This window comes from Ambystoma mexicanum, chromosome 11 (genome assembly GCF_040938575.1).
Source record: "Ambystoma mexicanum isolate Mex_15411 chromosome 11, UKY_AmexF1_1, whole genome shotgun sequence".
NCBI lineage: Eukaryota > Metazoa > Chordata > Amphibia > Caudata > Ambystomatidae > Ambystoma > Ambystoma mexicanum.
In genome coordinates this window covers 19,142,912-19,162,452 of record NC_090934.1, presented here as the reverse complement: position 1 = coordinate 19,162,452, position 19,541 = coordinate 19,142,912, and the positions used below count along the sequence as shown (strand labels likewise).

The 19,541-nt window shown below is 44.8% G+C and overlaps 1 protein-coding gene across 20 annotated transcripts in view; it reads left to right on the top strand.

Moving 5' to 3' along the window:
- MACF1 (microtubule actin crosslinking factor 1) overlaps positions 1-19,541 on the top strand; it is a 1,825,008-nt gene that overhangs the window by 876,206 nt on the left and 929,261 nt on the right. For all 20 annotated transcript variants that reach the window (XM_069622429.1, XM_069622430.1, XM_069622431.1 and 17 more), the window contains one exon: positions 13,204-13,437. In XM_069622429.1, coding sequence (XP_069478530.1) covers positions 13,204-13,437 — 234 coding nt within the window. The remainder of the gene's footprint in view (positions 1-13,203; positions 13,438-19,541) is intronic.

Sequence of the window (19,541 nt, the reverse complement as noted above, 5' to 3'; positions counted from 1 at the left end):
CTTATTAGAGAGTCATCTTCCTCAGCAGGGGCTTCTCTCTTTTTTTATTCCAAAGAAAGGAACAACAGAACTACGTCCCTGTATAGATTACAGAGGTCTGAATAGTCTTACGGTGCGAGATAGATACCCTATGCCATTAATGAAGGACATCATTGAAGCCGTCCAGGGGGCCCGGGTCTTCACCAAGCTGTATTTGAGAGGAGCTTATCACCTTTTAAGACTCCGTGAAGGGGATGAGTGGAAGACGGCTTTCCGGACACCTCTAGGACATTACGAATATAGAGTAATGCCTTTTGGACTAGTCAATGCACCGGCACAATTCCAACGATTCATGGACAATGTGTTTTCAAATATGCTCTACTCCTCAGTGGTCGTTTACCTAGACGACATTCTTGTCTTTTCTGCCACCCTGGCTGAACATCGTGTCTTGGTAACAGAAGTCTTACAACGTTTAAGGAGAAACAGTCTACTAGCTAAACCCGAAAAATGCATATTTGAGGCATCCACAGTACCATATTTGGGTTTTATATTATCTGCAGATAACATACAGATGGATCCAGCCAAGACGGATGCCATTACAAATTGGCCTGTACCCTCTAATGTCAAAGGAATCCAACGATTCTTAGGACTAGCGAACTTCTATAGAAAGTTTATCCCCAATTTCTCTGAGATTATTCTACCTATCACCAATCTTCTTAAAAAGGGGGTGAAATTCCAATGGGATTCCGGCACTGAACAAGCCTTCCAAACTTTGAAAAGATCTTTTGTAACAGCTCCGATCCTCAGACAACCAGATCAAACACGCCCGTTCATAGTGGAAACTGATGCTTCCTTCGGTGCTATCGGGGCAGCATTACTACAGAAGGAGGAAGACGGCTTAGAACATCCTGTCTCTTATTTTTCACGCACGTTGACCACTAGTGAACGCAACTATTCCGTGTTAGAAAAAGAACTCCTGGCCATCCGACAAGCGTGTGAGGAATGGAGACATCTGCTACAAGGCTCTGTAGTCCCGTTTTTGGTCCGTACGGATCATAAAAACCTTAAAGTCCTTCAAAAGATGGAATGCCGCAACTCACGACATGCTAGGTGGGCGTATTTCTTCTCACAATTTGACTTTGAGATCACCTATCTCCCAGGAAAGGACAACACTCTGGCAGATGCCCTTTCTCGGAGTATGGGTGAAGATGCGGGAGATCTACCAGAACAGGAACTCATGTTAGCAGGGAAGACATTCATCGTCAACATAAACACATTTTTGCAACAGGTAAAAGCGGAACAACAGAACAATAGGAGCTCAGAAATGGATTTGAAAGGGAAGGGCAACTTTCTCTTTAAAAAGGAAGCTTTATATATACCAACCCGAGAACTCCAAGTACAAGCAATGTCCTGGTGTCACGATATTCCCTCTGCTGGACACAAGGGCCAAAGAGCCACACTAGAGTTAACATCTCGCCAATTTTGGTGGCCTTATCTGGCTAAGGATGTGAAGGAGTATGTAAAGACCTGCCCTGTGTGTGCTCAAAACAAGTACGATTACCACAAACCCCTAGGACTTCTACAACAAGAAAAACAGCCCGAAGGACCTTGGCAACAGATATCCACGGATTTCATAGTGGAGCTGCCAGAATCCTGTGGACACACCGCCATAATGGTCACAATCGATTCCTTTAGCAAGCTGGCTCACTTTTCTCCTCTTAAAGGACTCCCTACTGCCAGCACGACTGCAGAAGTCTTTCTGAAGGACATAGTCCGGCTTCATGGGATTCCCACCAATATAGTCTCAGATAGAGGCGCTCAATTCACGTCCAAATTCTGGACAGTTCTGTGCAGAACATTAGGAATCAGGAGATCTCTTTCCTCAGGGTTCCACCCGGAAAGCAATGGGCAAACTGAACGTTTGAACGCCACTCTCGAACAGTACATACAGTGTTTTTGTAACCAAGAACAAGACGATTGGTTCCATCTTCTGCCCATGGCCGAGTTCTCTTATAACAACACTAGACATACCTCCCTAGGCATGAGTCCTTTCAAGTGCACCTATGGTTACGACCCAAAGCATATACCTCTCTCTGGTATCCCTCCTACAAACACACCTTCAGTGGATCATCTACTGGATACCATACAGAGGATGCATCGAGTATCAGAATCCAATCTCGCAAAAGCTCGACAAGACTGTAAAAGATGGGCAGATCAAAAAAGAAGCCCAAATCCTCAGTGGGAAGTAGGAAGGCAGGTGTGGTTATCCACCAAGTATTTACCCAGATGGGTTCATCCAGGAAAGTTTGCACCCAGGTATCTAGGGCCCTTTCGTATCTCAGCCAAGATCAATCCTGTGGCTTTTAGACTGGACCTTCCCCCGATTCTCAAAAGAGTTCATCCTGTCTTTCATACCTCACTCCTTAAACCATATATTGAGGACCCTCATTCACGAAAGACAAAAAGCTCCCCTCAAAAGACCACAAAGACCACTGAGGAATATGAAGTTTCCGACATCATGGATTCCAGATACAAAAGAGGTGTACTACAATACCGGGTTTTTTGGAAGGGCTACCCAAGGTCAGAATGCACATGGGAACCAGTTAAGAACATTTCTGCTCCTCGTCTACTACGGAGATTCCATCACCTCCATCCCGGAAAACCAGGGGGTGGAGGCCTGAAAAGGGGTCATACTGTCACAACTCGCCCGCCGTGGAGACTATACCCAAGATGGAAACTGGAAAGAAGGTAGAAGACGGACTCCTTCCCTGGAATCGCTATGCGCGTTCTAGTCTTTTGACTTTATATTCCCGGAAGTTGCTAACGCACTTGCGTTGCAACTTCCAGTATTTTGGAAAGTGTTTCCCAGCGCTCGTGTGTTATTTTCCTTTTTTCCTCCTGGCCGCTTTCCGAACGGCTTCCCCTTTCCGTTTCTGCCGTTCTCGGACGGCTGTTCCGCTGTATGCTGTCTACTGCTTACCTTACCTTCTTGGAACTCCTTCTTTCCTTACTCGCAGTTCTTGCGAGGAACCTGATATTCTTCTGCAACCTAGCCCTCCGGACTCCTAGTATCCTGCTGCTGCTCTTTTGGGTGTTTATTTGGAGCCATTGTGTACTTTGTCTACTCCTTCAGTATCTCAGTGCATTCTGGGACCAGTAGTCCCAGCAAGATATCACAACCTACCAGGGTTTTTTCGGCAAGGCTTTTTCCCTGGTCTGGGGTGGGCTCCCTGGGGTCCCCACTGCCAGGCAAATTGCATCTCAGGCAAAGTGGCCTCTAGTGGAGCCCATACCCATCGCACCAAACCAGGAGTAAGGACGCCCAAGAAGCCCAGCGACTCTTGGAGACAGAGAAGAAAGGAGATACCAACGGATGAATCCTGGGACTCTGATTCAGACGGTACCTCAGTCATAAAGACTTCAGGTGAGGAGGGGGTTGGTGGAGATAACAAGGATCAGACTGAATCTGAGATTGACTGACTTTCCTTCTCCATTTCGAATATTATCTTCATTGATGACATTTATTTTTGTTTTATTTGGGGATATGGCAATGTTTGGGGTTTTTTAAACAGCACTCAGTTTCATGCCGGTCTTCTGACTCTTTTTTTCAAAGATAGGAGCATTTTTTAAGTTAAGTTCACCCGGCACTGTTGCAGTGCTAACCAAACAATTACTATTTTTGCCCGATCGAAGATCTTTTTTTTCTCAAAAATTGGGGCCCATTTTATTGCTTTGTATTAGCATTTCTTTGGAGGACTCCTGATAGTTCTTTCTTTGTTTGCGATTCTCCTTGATTAGGTCGATCTTTCGTGCTACTCTCCTCGGTTTTTGTCCTTGGATTGTTGCCCTCTTCTACCTTATTCTCGGTTTGTAAACCTATACTTGCCTTGGTAATTGCTACAGCTTCTTGGGACTTGTTACAATTTCCTTTCTTGATCATTTGGGAGGTCTTTTTGATTTGTTTCTGGTTTCTCTTCTCTTGATTAGTTTTGTTTTTCCCCAAATGAGTTTGTGAGTTTGCAGTATCGCTTATTATATCATTCTCTTCTTCATTTTTACCAGAAGGTATCGGGTTTACCTGCAAATTTTATATTTGTTTTGCCTTTCCAGTATGCTTAGTTTCTTTCAGTTTTTTTTTTTTACTTTTCTTAGCTTTTGGGAGTGCTGTCATTGACCTCTCTCTTCGTACTAGAAGTTTCCTTGTCTTTCTCCTACCTCTTGATGTCTGGTCATTTGGATATTGCCAGTCTTGGTATGCCCTCTGTTTGCTTCACATTTGCCTTTTCTGGCAGCATTTCTGGCACCCCTAATCCAATGTCCAGCTCTCCTTCTACAGCATTTGCCATTCTTCGAAATTCTTCCAACACCGAATCTGGCAGCGGTGCATCATCTAATGCGTATTCTTGAGTTTTTTTCTTTATTTCCCTCTGTTGGATTTGCTTTCCAATTTCCTTTTAGTAACAAGAGCACCTCTCCCAGCAAATCATTATTTTGCTTCTCCATTTGGCTTTTCTCTTTCAAACTTTTCTGTATGGAGCAGATGTCTAGTCCTTGCTTTACCATTTCCAGGTTTAAATCCCGGAGCGTCTTGGTCATATTGGTGTTGGTTGCAGTTACAAGACCGACTAGGGACGAGTCACACAATGGTATTTCTTTTGTCATCTCCAAAAGTGTCCCATTTTGTGCTTGCACCTCCATTTTTAGCATCTTGAAAACTGAGACCAGTGAGCTGAGCACGAAGTTTCTGGGTTTGGGTCTGATTTTGTTTTATGGTCTTCCTGATGATCTGTTTCTTTTATCTTCTATGGTTTGTCCTATGTTTTCCGGTTGCAGTCTGTCTTGAAGAACTGATGTTGACACAACGTCTTCCCCTTCATTTGGTAGGTCAGCTTCAGTCCCCGATTTTGCTGGTGATATGGGGATTTCTGTGCTAGAAGATGGGGTTTGGGGTTGCCTCGGGTTTTCCCACAGGATGAGTGATTCTCCTTCGACATCACTATGGCTTTTGTGTTGTTTTTTCCCGAAATGGTTTTCAATTTTTTGTTGGATTCTCTTCGTTGTTGTTGTGTACTCCAAACCCTGTTTCCATTTGTTTATGGTTGCAGTGCTTAAGTTCTTCTCTTTATAACTGCCTGCCAGATGGACCGGTAATTCCTCCGCATGTACTTGAACATGAATTTGCTGAGGGGTATTAAGGTACATGTTTTCATGATTTAGAGTGATGGGCATATTGTCTGGTTCATGGCTTCCACACAGATATGACCCATCCCCTTCTGTCTCCATGCCTTTAGTGCTGCGAAGTTTCATTTAAAGTCTCTGGGTCAGCGCTCTGAATTCAGTTATAGGAGTAATTTCCTTTGAATTAAAGAACTCTATCAGTTTGAGAGCTAGGTTGGTTGTATTCTGCTCAGCTGTGTTCCAAAGCGAATGGAATCAAAGGAGTTTCCCCCCGCAGTCTCCCGCGCGCTAAGCACTTGATGATTATATCGATACCAGCATCGTTTGTTGGGCTGTTTTCTTCCCCTTTTCTTAGTTGGTAGTTGAAATGGTAATCAAAAACAATATTCGTTAATCTTGTCCCTTTTTTACACTGCCTCCCCGGCACAATAGAGATGGCAGGTTCCGGCTACTCAATCCCCTTTTAATACACCTCCAGAGTTTTAATAGTGTGCTTACCATCTCTCTTTGTTTTAATCACTCATTTCCCATTTAGTATTCGAGTGCAGCATCCAGCACCCAGCAAAGCAGCAAACAGTGAAACAGTCTTTACAAACCAAAAGCTCGCCCTTCACTGGCTCGGGCTTAATGCCGCAAGGGCGATAATCTCCTCCTTTTATGTTCCGCTTCCTATGGGCAGAGCCTCGCGGTCCAAAAGCACTTAAGGGGCCAGTGCTTGCTCTCGCGGGCGAACGCAACTCTGCACACTCGATCTCCGTGTGCAGGCACAGAAGCCCAGTTCTATTTTCAAAATGAAGAAGCAGAGATGTTATGAAATTGCTGCAATCCAGGCACGCAGCACAGTGAAACCGTCTTTACAAACGAAAAGCTTGCCCTTGATTGGCTCGGGCTTAAGTTGTTAATCTCCAAACAGGACTGAATCTGGAGATAGGCAGCTTTATCTAGGATTTTAAGGAGGCACAGTACAGTTGTGATTGGCCTATAATTAGTTGGAATGCTCGGGTCTAGGTTAGGTTTTTTAGTAAGGGTAATACCCAAGCGTCTTTTAGTTTAGTAGGGCCAGAGCATGATTTAAAGGCGGAGTTGATGAATGTAGAGATGAAAGGAGCTAGGTCCCTGGAAGCTTCTTTGATAATGGTTGCTGGGCAAGTGTCTCCAAGACACCTAGAAGGTTTGAGCGAGGTGATGATATTTTCTGTCTCGATGGTGGAGATAGATTTGAATTTGAAGTGGTGATAAGGTTTGATTTGTTTCTAGGCCATTTTTTGCAATATGGTTTCTTGAGTTCCTATGGCAGAGGTCAAAGTGGGCGGGAGCGGTGCTCCTGTACTTTTTATTTTTAAGTTTCACTGTTCCTATACTTTCATTTGAAAAAGAAACCGTTCTGGAATGGTTTAGTTTTAAAATAAAAGTCTAGGAAGAAGTTGAAGCTTGCACTTCCGTGCACATCACTGAACATTCCCATAAACAGCAGGTGTCTTTGTTTGGGGGCTTGGATTGTGTGTCTGAGGGAGTGCATTGATGGGGTTTGTGGGGAGCGGGGGCATGTCAGCAGGGAACATAGTTCCACTACTTTTTTTCATACACTTCGACCACTGTCCTAGGGCAATCTTGTGAAGTGTGGATTTCTTGGCTATAATTTTCTCTTGTCGCATTGGATATTTTGTTACAAAGAGCATTTTGGATTTCAGTACACCAAGTTTTATTTTTGATACATGAATCGTTAGGAGTGACAGGGGATTCTAGTTCCCTTAGAATGGAGAAGATTTTTCTGGTATTCGAGCTAGCTTTTTTAATTCTTTCGTTGAATGTGTCTTTTTTAGTTTGAATGATTTCCTTTTTATACCGGTTTGCCAGGGAGGTGAGATAATTCTTATTCTGATCAGATGGGTAATTTTCCATCTGGCTTCAGCATGTCTTTTCTCGTTGCGTAGAACTTTCAAGCTGGGAGTAAACCAAGAGTTCAAGTGAGCTCTAGGTTTCTCTTTGCTGAGTTTAAGTGGTGCGATGGAATCAATAGCATCGTTAATGGTGTTATTATACAGATCAACCATGTCTGTTGGGTCAGAAGGTAGGTTCACTGAATTAGTGATAGATTCGATCAGAGGTAGGAGGTTGGATACTGTTATGTTTTTTGTATTTCTTGCAAGGCCCGATGGGGCCATAGGCAAATTAGTTTGTGGACTGTCTTGAATGGTGAATGAGATCAGGTGATGATCTGTCCACACACAAGGTTCAGCAGGCAATATACAGGATCTGCAGTTGATATCTGCTATCCAATCCAGGGTGCAACCTTTTATGTGTGTAGGTCCATTATTCCTGAAGGTGAGGCCTGCTTCTGTGATAGTATTTGCTAGAATGGTGGCATTGGCATCACTAGGGTCGTTCAAACCTAAGTTAAAGTATGATTGTTTGGGACCCTGGTTTGGTGTTAGTATTAAGAAGGGTAGTTATGTCTTCTTCAAAGGTCCCTAGAAGGCCAGGAGGTCTGTAGACAAGGTGCATGGAGATGGTGCGAGAGGCAGATAAAGATAGTTTAACTGTAAGTAGTTCAGCAGAGAGCAGAGGCATGGATTCAGTTACTCTCATATCTAAGTTGGATTTACAGATGAATGCTAGGGCTCCTCCTTTAGAAGTCAAATAATGGAGAAATGTTCTGGGACAGCTAAGGACAAGGCGGGTTCTGCTGCTTTGTGGAGCCATGTCTTTGTGACGGCAAGGACATCGAGCTGGTTGGTTGCAATAATGTCAGCGATTTCTCTGGCATGTGCTACAAGGGATCTAGCCTTGAGAAGAGCTCAATAATTGTGTCATTCCATGATCCTATTCTTAGTTGGGCTTTTTCGGATAGGGGAAGAGTGGCCAGGCTCCTGGTTCACTTTAGGTATGTGGTTGGTAGTGCACGGCCTGGGAGGTGGGTGGGTGAACCCTCTTGAGGTAGAGGAGGGATTGGTCAGTCTAGAGCCCAGTCTGTGGGGCAAGGCTGGTTAGGCGTACGTTTACTTGCGAAACGCTGGATCCAATGGGCTGGCGTTATAAGCTTTGAGGTAGTAGGTTGGTGGTCTACCCTAGTAGAAAGTATTTGCCTTGGTGTAGAAAGGATGGGTGGCAGGAAGTACGTAGGCCTGATTTGGTTGGATGGTGGTAATGGTTTTCGCATCGAAGGGTACCTGGCAGTCACATTGGCCATGGTCGTGCTAGTCTCCTGATCAGGGGATGCTACGGCACAGGTGAGCGGTTTGGGTGTTGGAAGAGTATAGGTGCATAGGAGGCAACTAAGCCATAGGCTGGTAATAGGCTTTGTTAGGGCATGAGATATGACTAGGTCACAAGGGTGACGTACACCAGTGAAATGCTGTTATAGGATATTGAGAAGGGGGCCAAAGTTAGACTGAAAAAGTCCTAGGAGAAATAAATGCTTTGCGAACCGTATTCAAATCGCCATCCTTTGTACGAGGCAATGTTTAGAGTCGGGCAATGCGTCAACACAGTTGGACTAGGAGGACAATACCATATATATAGTACTAATTGTTTAAACAAGCCTTTGGTAGGGCATGGTAGTGCAAGGTAATAGAATGCCGTCAAACCATCATGAGCTCAGCGCTGAGGGATGAACTGGCAAGCATGGGACATTAGTACAGTGTGTCGCAACTCAGATACAGGCGGCTACTAAGCGCGGATAGGGTTTCTGTATGCTGCAAAGGGTGAGGGATAGCTTTTTGAGGGAGATGTACAGATCTTTGGGTAACACGAGCAGCATACAGTTAGGCTATACAAGGCTAGTAAGATATGGCAGCAGAGAGTCATAAACAGATAAAGATAATAGTGGAGCAGCGCAACAACATAATGCAAATGTCGACAGGAGACATTGGAGATACAGATATTGCTGTAGCTAGAAAAGAGCAGTTGGTATAGTGCAAAAATCACCAGTTTAAGCATATGATGACGCACAGTAATGCACATGTGAGGTTAATGTGCAGTATCTAGATTAGTGGCCAGTGACTTGTAGGGAGGCAAGTACGATCTTGGAGGGGAGGCAGCGAGCAGTCTTGCTTATAAATTTAGCTTTATTATTCATGCAGTATAGGTTAATATGGGGAAAGATGGCATGCATTAACGGCTGTGCTTGGCTTAGAACCTCTTGTAAGATTCAAATTTCTCCCTCCATTCGATCTCCTTACGGAGAGCAAGTTTTACACAATTGTAGATGCTTTCCTCTATTCAATTCCAACATTGATTTGCATCCATTATGTATTTACTGCTCCTGATGGATTCAGTTCCCGGATGACACCCCGCCCGAGTTTTGCAAGTCATCCTGCAGAGCCGATGGCACAGGGGAGGTAGGCAAGATCAGCTGGGGAATGCCGATATGCATTGCTGAGCCCACAGCAAGTTTCCCAGCAGCAGTGAGCTCATCATTCGGATCACTGCGTAGGAGTTGGGGGCTATTTGGAAGAGGGGGCTTCTGAGGAGCGGCAAAACTCGGGACAGAAAGGGGCCAATGGCTCGGGGGTACAGGGAGGAAGAGTAAATGCAATCAAGATGACAGCGGCTTCCAAAATAATGTATGTCATGAGCATGATACCACATCCGATTCAAAAGTCCTTGTTGAAGGAGCTTGACTCTATGATCTAATCTTTCATCTGGGAATACAAACAGCCGAGATTGAAACTCTGGAAGTTGCAACTTCAAAACTGAAAAGGAGGTTTGAGTAGCCCTAATTCTGAAAGATACCATCAGGCTTTCACAGCAAGACACTTCCTACCATCCATTGGTAATGAATTAGATTAATGGGCCGTTGCTGAGGTTGTTTTGGCCAACCCATTACATCCTTTAGCTCTCCTGTCCACAACAAACAAAGGATGGGGCTCACGGTCTACACTGACTGACTTCTTGAGATTAACTTGGCATGGAATAGCCTCCTCCCTAAATATGTCGCCAGGACTGATGGGTTCTTCATCAATTTGGTTCAATTCTGAGATTAAAATAAAACTATATTTTGGCCTGACTGGTTTATGGCAGGGATTGCGAGAATTGAGGACCTATTTGAAAGAGGCTCATGGATATCTTTTCAAGGATTAAAGGCAAAATTTGAAATTGGAGGTTGACGATATGGAGAATACAGGAAACTCAGATCAGCTGTGAACCTAGAAGAACTTGACTCATCCGATCTGTTGAGCTTGATGAAAACCATAGGAGGTCAAGATCATACGTCCTTAATCGTATACAATTTAATACATGCTTCTTCCAAAGGAAATGACCGATTGTTATAATCATGGTCCTTATGTCCGGAAGAGGCGATGGCACCATAGCGATGGTAAGCACTATGCAAAAATATCCCAAGAATGTCTATGAATATTGGTGAGGGAACTAGACAAGTCAAGATTTTGAATAAGAGTTTTCTGTACTCCAGATCGCTTATATATATCCATGGGCTGAATCAAACTGATGCATGCTGGGGTTGTAGTCACTCGAGAGGTACTCTGGAGCATATGCTCTGGGAATGTCACAGAATTTTAGTCTGGGATCACCTGAATGCTGAACAAGGTGCTGAAGGATGATAGAGTATTTAGTTTTGAAACACTTATTCTGGGAGAAGATACAGAACTGGAAGATGTATATCATCAATCATCTTGGATTTTGAATGCATCAATGATTGCAAAAAGGTTAATCCTACGGAGCTGGAAATCTCTCTTTCTCTTTCTCTCTCTTTCTCTCTCTTTCTCTCTCTTTCCCTCTCTTTCTCTCTTTTCTCTCTCTTTTCTCTCTCTTATCTCTCTCTTATCTCTCTTTTACCTCTCTCTTTTCTCTCTCTCTCCCTCTCTTTTCACAAGCATTAGATAATGAGATGTTAAAATGGCATTTTGTGTATTGTACCTTTTTGAAATACATCACCACACATGCCAACATATACCTGCTGCATGTTTATGTTGACACTGTGCAGCCTTCCGGATTCCTCACACCACACCTGCCCATGCCCCAGTTTACCTGAGCAGACGCACTGCTGGATCGCCCTTCTGGCACCATGCTGCTTCTTCACCGTTGCCGCCTCCTTCACCCAGACCAAATGAAACAACTGATCGCCCAGGGCTACACTTGCGTGGGGGCTCTGTGCCGCTCTGCCTGTGTAGCCAAACCATCCTCTTCACCAGGGCCGCGTCGCGCAAACAGTCCATGACATTCTGTATTAAAAGGCGACTCCAGAGTCTTGGAAGACATCACTTATAGTTATGATCTACAATAAGGGGGATCGCCTGTTTCCTGGAAGCTACTGCCCAATTGCCCTCCTGGATACACAGAGCAAGATTTGTTCCACTCTTCGGATAAAAGAAACAGGAGTGGATAGGCCTTTTTGCAGTTCCAGACAAGGTTGGGGGATTGGGACAGAGGCTAACTGAGTGTTAATAAATGGCCTCATTGAAATGCTATAAAAGCAGGAGTGAACCCCTTATATGTCGCCTTTGTTGATTTAGCTCTAGCTTTTGTCATGATCGACAGGTCCCGGCCATAGGAAAAAAGAAGTAGCTGGAATTTCCTGAGACCCCCCCTTGTCCATCTTGGTCTATTTACACTGTGAAACCAATTTAAGAGTATGACTTGAATTGCAGGGATCTGTATCTGGAGTAATACTAACTGCAAGTGGTTTGAGGCAGGAGTGCATGTTGGCCCCCTGACTATTTAATTTGTGTATCACCGATTTTGGTGATTCATTGGAACCAGTCTCTTTTATAGCTCCTAAGGTAGGTAGTTAAAAGTGCCCTTGGTTTTGTTATGCGGATGAGAGGGTTGGACATCAATGGGACTGCAACTACTGCTCTCTGGCTTCTCGTCTTAAGCTACTTTAAACAAGCTAAAAGTGAACTCTAGTAAAACAAGTGTCTTATGTTTGAACAGTGGCAAATAGAAAGTACCCAGATTTACTTGGACGATGAGTAGTGATTTGCTAGCTGCTGTTAAAACCACAAAGTATCTGGGCTTTACATAGGTCAGCACATCACAAAAGACCCTTTTAGGAAACTCCCTCGTGGAAGAAGAATGCAATTTGGAGCGCAAATGCGATCTTTTGCATCTACATTTTTTCGATTTATCTATGTACCGTTGTTCGATTTTTATAATCGCATGGTTTAACCTGCATTGTTCTATGGGCTGGAGACCACTTCCTCCTTAGAATCATTTAATTTTTGTAGACTGGAGGGAAGAACATGGAGCAAAGCTTTATGATTGGCAAACTGCATTCCAATTAGCAACATATGGTATGAGTTTGGATTGACGTCCATGAAATGTATTATTATATGGAGGGGAAATCGCTATCAGGAAGATAATGGGGCACCTGAAAATGCTTTGTATCACTTGGTGGGGAAGGATTTGGAGATGTCCACAAATGGCTGTTTATCTCTTAAACACAAATGTATTGAGGCAATGACTGGATGTAATGCTAGTTTGGATCCTCTTATAACAAACCCAGTTAAAGCTGCAAATAAAATGTTGGGTACCGACTGGTGTGACACGTGCATCGTCTGAGGAGCATATAAAACAAATAATTATCTATGTTTTGAGACCAAAAGGAGGGTTTCTCTCCCTTCCTGGATCAAGCAGTGCCCGAATGGTCACATGAGGATATTTCTAAGGTTAAGATTGAATCTTTTTCCAACAGTGGACATTCTTTTTTATTTTTACAGGAAAATGAAGCACAATAACGTTTGTAGATTGTGTGAGAAAGGTTGAACCATTGAAGCGCCTTTTTGTTTTTGTACTGTTCTGCAAGAAAACACAATTTTATATTTTGCCATATTTGCACACGATGTAGCCTTTTTAAACCAAAGTTCTTTTTGGTATAGAATTATGGGTGGGAGTTCAGTATCTCTGGTGATTACTGCAACCTCAATGCTACCTTAACGTTGGAGGGATAAATTGGCCTTTTAGGATTTGTTGGGTTCAATCGGAACAATTGGAATCTTATTTTATCAACGTAATTGATTTTAATGCATATGAACTAAGAGTCAAAGCTTTCCGTGATTGTCCTCTCAACCCTCTCTGTATTTGAAGGATCTACAGAAGGACGCCCAGGCCCAGGCCGGATTGTTCGCCAGGACTATCCAGGATATGGAGGAGTTCTTGGAGGAGAACAGGTCTAAGATGAGTCCTGGGGAGCTACAACTCCTACAAGAGAAGTTGAACAAAACCAAAGAGCGCTATCAGGCCTTGCAGCAGCGAGCACTGGAGACCCAGGAGGAACTCAAGAGTGCAGTCACTACGGCTCAGCAACAGCAGACTGAGAAGGTAAATTGGTGTTTAAGACGTGTAAAGGAACATAGTGGTCTATGCAATCAGAGAAGATGGCCTAGTGCCTGGGCCAATCAGGGAGGAGACCATCCCAGTGCCACAGCATTAAAAAGATACATGTCGTAAGAAGTGGTTCTTTGGTGTGATGAGGTAGAACGCTTCGTGTTTGGGAAGTTTGTCACATTGGGAGAGTCACAGCTTTGGGCTTGAGGACGACAAAGGGTATTGTTTCAGCTATTTACATGTTTTAGTGCCCTTCAGAGCCAAACATAGATGTGTGGTGTAATAGAGGGAAGGTAATCTGGTTCCTGAGGTGCTAACTGAGATGTTTCTTTGTTGCAATATCCTAGGAATAATCCCTTTCAGGCAGTTGAAAAGAAGAAAGTAAAATAACAGAACATATGATTGTTTTATTTGTAGAAAAAGCCCATGTTTGCTTTTTTATTGATTTGGTAGGTAGTAGTGACAGGGTGGTCTGTCCTGCCACCCCCACCCAGCTCAACTCGACCCCTCTTTATTTGCATCAAGCTAGTGTTGTCCTTGAAGACATGCTTTAAAAATGAGGCAAATCCACCTCATGCCCCATTAGGGGCAGCTGTGCAAAGTCGTGCCCTGTTTTGTCACCGTGTCATGAGCATCATCAGCACCAAATGTCAAGTGGCTGGTACATTTAGGGGTTTGCACGTGCCCCATATTGCAGTTCCTTATTTTGCATGCCACTGTTGCCAGGCAGCACTTGATGCTGATCAGAGGTCGTATCAATGACAGAACTTCCTCCAGAGAGCACCGTGCCGGGATGAAACCACAACCCAGCTACTTAGGGCTTCACTGCATGGTCGAGAGGAATGTATGCCGCCAAACTCTCTCCCAGGCTGCAGAAACAAAGCACGGGTTAGACAGAAGCCCCCAGATATGGCTACTGCTATACTTGATCATATATATTCATAAGTAGCAGTGACCTCTACGACAAATACAATTTCCTGGGGAAAAGGTTTGCATTCGGGCTAATTTGCATACTCACAATGCCATGCTGTTGTGGCTCAGAACTGGAGGTGAACTTCCAGAAATGGCTACTAGGTGGCATTGTGGAATGTGAGACTTGGCTCAAATGGACTATCATACTTTCTCATTTCAGATGAAAGGAGAAACCCACCATAACTTTCTTTGTGTTCTGTATATATATATATACATATATTTCTGAGGTTTTTGGACATGCTTTGCATAGGCCAACATCAAGTGGTAAGTGTGGAGTATTGCAGGACTTGTTTTCAAAGTTTGAAAAGGGACATCGACTGGGCGTGTTTGTAATACAATCCCTAGTGTGACGTGTACTGTACCCATGGTCCTTCACGCGTCGAGGTCCCTCGGGTGGTTTTTCCCCACCATCATGGTCGGTCGCTACTATGCAGAGTTCATAGCTTAGAAACTTTGATATTGTTAATTAAAACTAATCGGCAAAAGAGAAGCAGCGTCTTCTACCATTGACTGAAGACTTTGACAGACTCTTCAACTTCTTGACGATTGGCTCTGGCCAACATCAGGCTTTGGGCTTGCAGTAGAGACAGTGGGGGGGATTCAACATTTTTCCAGCATGGGTCGGACATGGATTCACATGCTCATGAATATTCCCTGTGGTCAGGCTGGGAATCCTCTGTAAAAGAAAAAAAGTTTCACTTTCACTTTAAAACTGTATTTCTCCTCTAAACCATTCAATGTCCTCTGGGTCATACTGCCCCATCCAATGACAGTCCTCTCCCTAAACTCCATACCTGGTGGACATCTTCAGATTTTTACATATGCTTCAGTGTTTGGAGTCCTCATGTTGCTCCCTCAGCTATTTTGGTGCAATTTCGAATTTTTCCATAATTAATAGAATCATTTTTACCGATGGTTGCTTATCGTTTTTGACCAAAGGACAGCTACTGACAGCGGGGATACGCTGCTGGTCAAGATCTTCATCCATCAGCGGATCGTCCATCGAAGTTTCGAGAAGGCCTGGTCTTGGGTCTACTTCTCCCCTTTCAACCATCTCTGAGGAGAAGGAGGAAAACAGGAGCCTCTTCAAACTCTGCGCGAAGTGTGGATTTAGGAACACATTCGTAGAAGCAGGGTCATGCCTCACCCAGGATCGGCTGGTCTGAGGAGCAAACTCCCTCTGGAAGGAGGACGAGATCCTTTGAGGACACCCCGCTCGCAGGGTCCACGAGAAGGCCAAGCTCCGCTCCGCTAACTCCGCTGCTGAAGCGGGTCCCAAGTCAGGCAGAGCACGATCATCATCAGACTCCACAGTGAGCCTGTCGAAGAAAGGGGCCTCTTCTAAGAGAAAGTTCCAAACCCTGTCCAAACTCTGTTTATCAGCAGACAAACCAACAAGGGAGAATTGTGCAGAAGACCCGTCAAAAATAACTAAGACCTCTCTGCCTTGCAAGTCAACAGATTTGAGGACAGGCCCATCGACAAGCCCATTGTCGACGAAGTGGATGACGTCCACCATGAAAGCATTGGAGGAAATCGGGTCCGTGAAGGTGAAGCCTGCGACGGCCACTCCACATGTGTCCCTACCCGCGATGAAGGCAGCAGGCACCCCGGGGTTGGGAAAAGGTCCTGCGACCACATCAGCCCAGAAGCCTCTGGAGAAGGAAAGAGAGGAGGACAAGGTACCCCCGATGGACCCAGGTGCTGCTCCTGGAAAACCGGGTCAGATTTATTCGAGCTCCGATGACTGCAACTATGATTTGCCTGATGACTACTATACAGACCACAAAGGAGGAGAATCTGAGGGTGGTGAGCCTACGTCCCCTGCATGTAAAAAGAGGCACGTCAGTCAAGACCCTACACCACTGGCTCCTTACACTCAACCGAGGGACGTGTCGCTGGATATTCTACCGACTCTACACACACTGGTCATGGAGATTCAGCAGAGGATGCCCACTGCACCAGGCCTGCGCCACCACAGGCCCCTCGGGACCCTCGGAGGTTGAGACCTACTCGTTGGAAGAGAAAGTCTTAAGGGGGTGATGGTCCTCAACATTATCCGACCCCTCCGCCAGCAGCACAGCGTCGTGACCTGACTCCACACAGAGCTCGGCTCTGCACACGACACAGTCACAGACACGGCTTCAGGCACCGACAAGGACAGCATCTTTGTGCCAGCAGACAGGGAAATACCACACACGGGCGACCCCGATAGGGCCTCCACACCGGACAAAGTTGGATCCTTTTATTCCATGATGGTCAGGGCCTCTGAACTGTTTCAGTTAGTACCCGAGGAAACTTAGGAAGAAGGGTTCCTGTACCAGCGGTGCGAGTCCAGAAGAAAGAGCATCATGTCTGTTCCTTTCCTGGATGATATCTGGGAGGAGGGCCGGCCTGGCGCTAATGAAGAATCTGAGTAAGGCCCCACCCAAGCGTGACAGATTGAAGAAAAAGTAGAGAGTACCAGATTCAGCTCCCAGGTGCTTAAGATCTCAGTCTTCGGCCGGCTCTGTGTTCTTGGATGCATCCAGGAAGCGCTTGGCGAACCCATCGTCGGCAGCCATGGTACCTCTGGACCAGGAGGGGAAGAAACTGGACGCAATGGGCAAGAGAATAATGTACACAGCAGCCTCTACCATCAAGGCGGCTAATGCCCTAGCCATTTTGTCCCGATATGACCGGGAACTATGGTACAAGTTTGGACCTATTCTAGACTTCCTGCCCGAGGACAAGAAAGTTGAGGCACTAGAACTGTTTCAAGAGGGGGAAGTGGCCTCGGACCACTCAATCATAGTGGCAGTGGATATCACGGATATGGGATTCCACCAGATGGGGGAAGAGCATGTCCCTACGTCGATAATGGTGGTTGAAGGTAACAAACATCCACTAGGATGTTCAGGGTAAGGTGCTGGATATGCCGTTCAAAGGCGAAAACCTCTTCGGCAAGGTCGTCGACAAGTCTTTCTTTTTATTTTTTTAACCTTTATTTAATGCTGGCAAAAAGGTACAACAGAGACATAAGGAGCTGGTCACACATTACATTTCTTGGTATACATGGTGAAAGCAGTGAATGGTATTTCTGGGTACATCCTGAAAATAGTGGTTATTGATTGTGACTGACAAACCGGTTAGATCTCAAGTCACCGATGGTGCAACTTCAACACAAAGATATGATCGGAAGCGTGCCCACGTATCACGGGGTCTGGAGCGTGTGGGGAGAGTGGAGATATATAAGTCTTCAGTCCTGTGCCCAGGTCAATGCTACCAGCCATTCCTTCCTGCAGAGGGGGGTGTTTGTCCTTTCACTTTAAAAGGACAGCCCTCTTGGCTATCAAGCATGCAGTATTCATGAATGCACGGTGGGTTTTGCTGTGGATTGTTGGCCATATACCAACGAGTGGACCTGGCGGGTTTTGTTCCAGCGAGACGTCTGTTACTTCTGCTATCGTATCTATTACCTGGTCCCATTAGGCCCACAGCCGTGGGCAGGACCAGACCATGTGTAGGTGGTTGGCTGGGATATGCCAGCATCTGGGGCAGCAGTGTGGCTGCGACTGGGTCATTTTGCACAATCTGGCCGGTTTGTAGTAGTCTATTTAGGAACTTAAATTGTATGAATGTAAACCTAAAGTTTATAGAAACTTTCTTAGTGTGTGTACACATTTGGGTCCATTGCTCATCCCTGAGATCAAAGCCCAGTTCTTGGAACCATTCCTGTCGTGCATTCGATGTGGATGGTGAAGTGGTATCTAATAACATCTTGTATATTGTTTAAGCGCCTACATGCCCGTGGGCTGTAGTGCGCTATACAAATGTAAAAAATAAAATAAATAATGTAGACCAAGTGTGTCTGCAGTCCTCTGAATTAGCGATCTATGCTAGACATGCAGTCTCTGGGAACAACAGCCATCTAGTCGATATGGCCGCCCGTAGCCGCCGACAAGTCTTTCAAGGCATAAAGACCAACACAGAGACAGCGCGCTTCCTGTAACCCTGCAACAACGTAGGTTGTTGCCCTTTTGTACATGGAGAGGAAAGCCCGGCAGATTCTCTAAGGGATTTGATACCCCATACCAACAGTCTTCACACTCCTCCACTCGAGAAGCATACAGGGGTTTCTCTCAAGGCAGCTGAGGTAGGCGTCGGTGCTGCCCACAGGGCAGGGACCTGTTAAGGGAGTTATCCTAAAGTCCTACGGCCAGTAAGACTTTACAAGCTATCCCAGTGGTTTGTAGATCTCAAATCTTAGTATGTCTGTACTAGCTCAGGACCTTGGTAGTGTGGCAGAGCAGTCAAGCTTATTTTAAGAGGAAGTTGTGAGCTGTAGGTAAGTACTCTGAATCTTAGTTAGACAGGCACAGCAAGGAAGCACTTACACACATATTTATATAAAAGATAAATATTTATTATATGTACACCAGAATCATGTTAAATACTTAAGACATTTACGGTACAACACTTAGAAATACTAGATAATACACTTCAAAGGGTACTTTCACTTTTGTGTTTGATAGTAGTTACAATTGTACCAATGTTAAAAAGGGAAAAGACAAGGTTATCGTATTATCGGTAATTGCACAGTCATGCTGTTTTCAAAAGGTCATACGGTAATGCATGTACTCTGCAAACACATATGGAAAAGTCACTTAAAGGGAGGAAAATAAGTGGTTAGTGCAACATGAGCTTGGTTTAAGGTTCTAGATATTGTTTCTTTGCCTGGCAAGCCTTTAAAGTCCAAAAACGCATCCTTAGCTAAAGGCAGTCTGGTGAGGGCTTGAAGTCTTGGCAAACAGCGAATTCCGAAGAGTTCCTGCTGATTTCTTCCAGTGTCTGATGTTATTGAAGCAGCAAGATAGCAACTAACAAAGGAGACCTTAAAACAGACTGTTAGGAAGAATTTTTATTTTAGTGCACTACTTTTGCTAGTGCAATGTCACTGAGAAATCCTTTAGATTTCTCATAAGGTTTAAATACCTTTTCTTGTGTAAACTACTGTTAACAGGAATAGTAAGTGAAATTGACTTTACTTACCTTTTCTCGTTGTGGGTCCAGCACCCACCATCTTATTTGGAGTGCTGGGGGGGTTACCTAGTAGCTCCTTAAACTCCATTCTTGTGTAAACAATT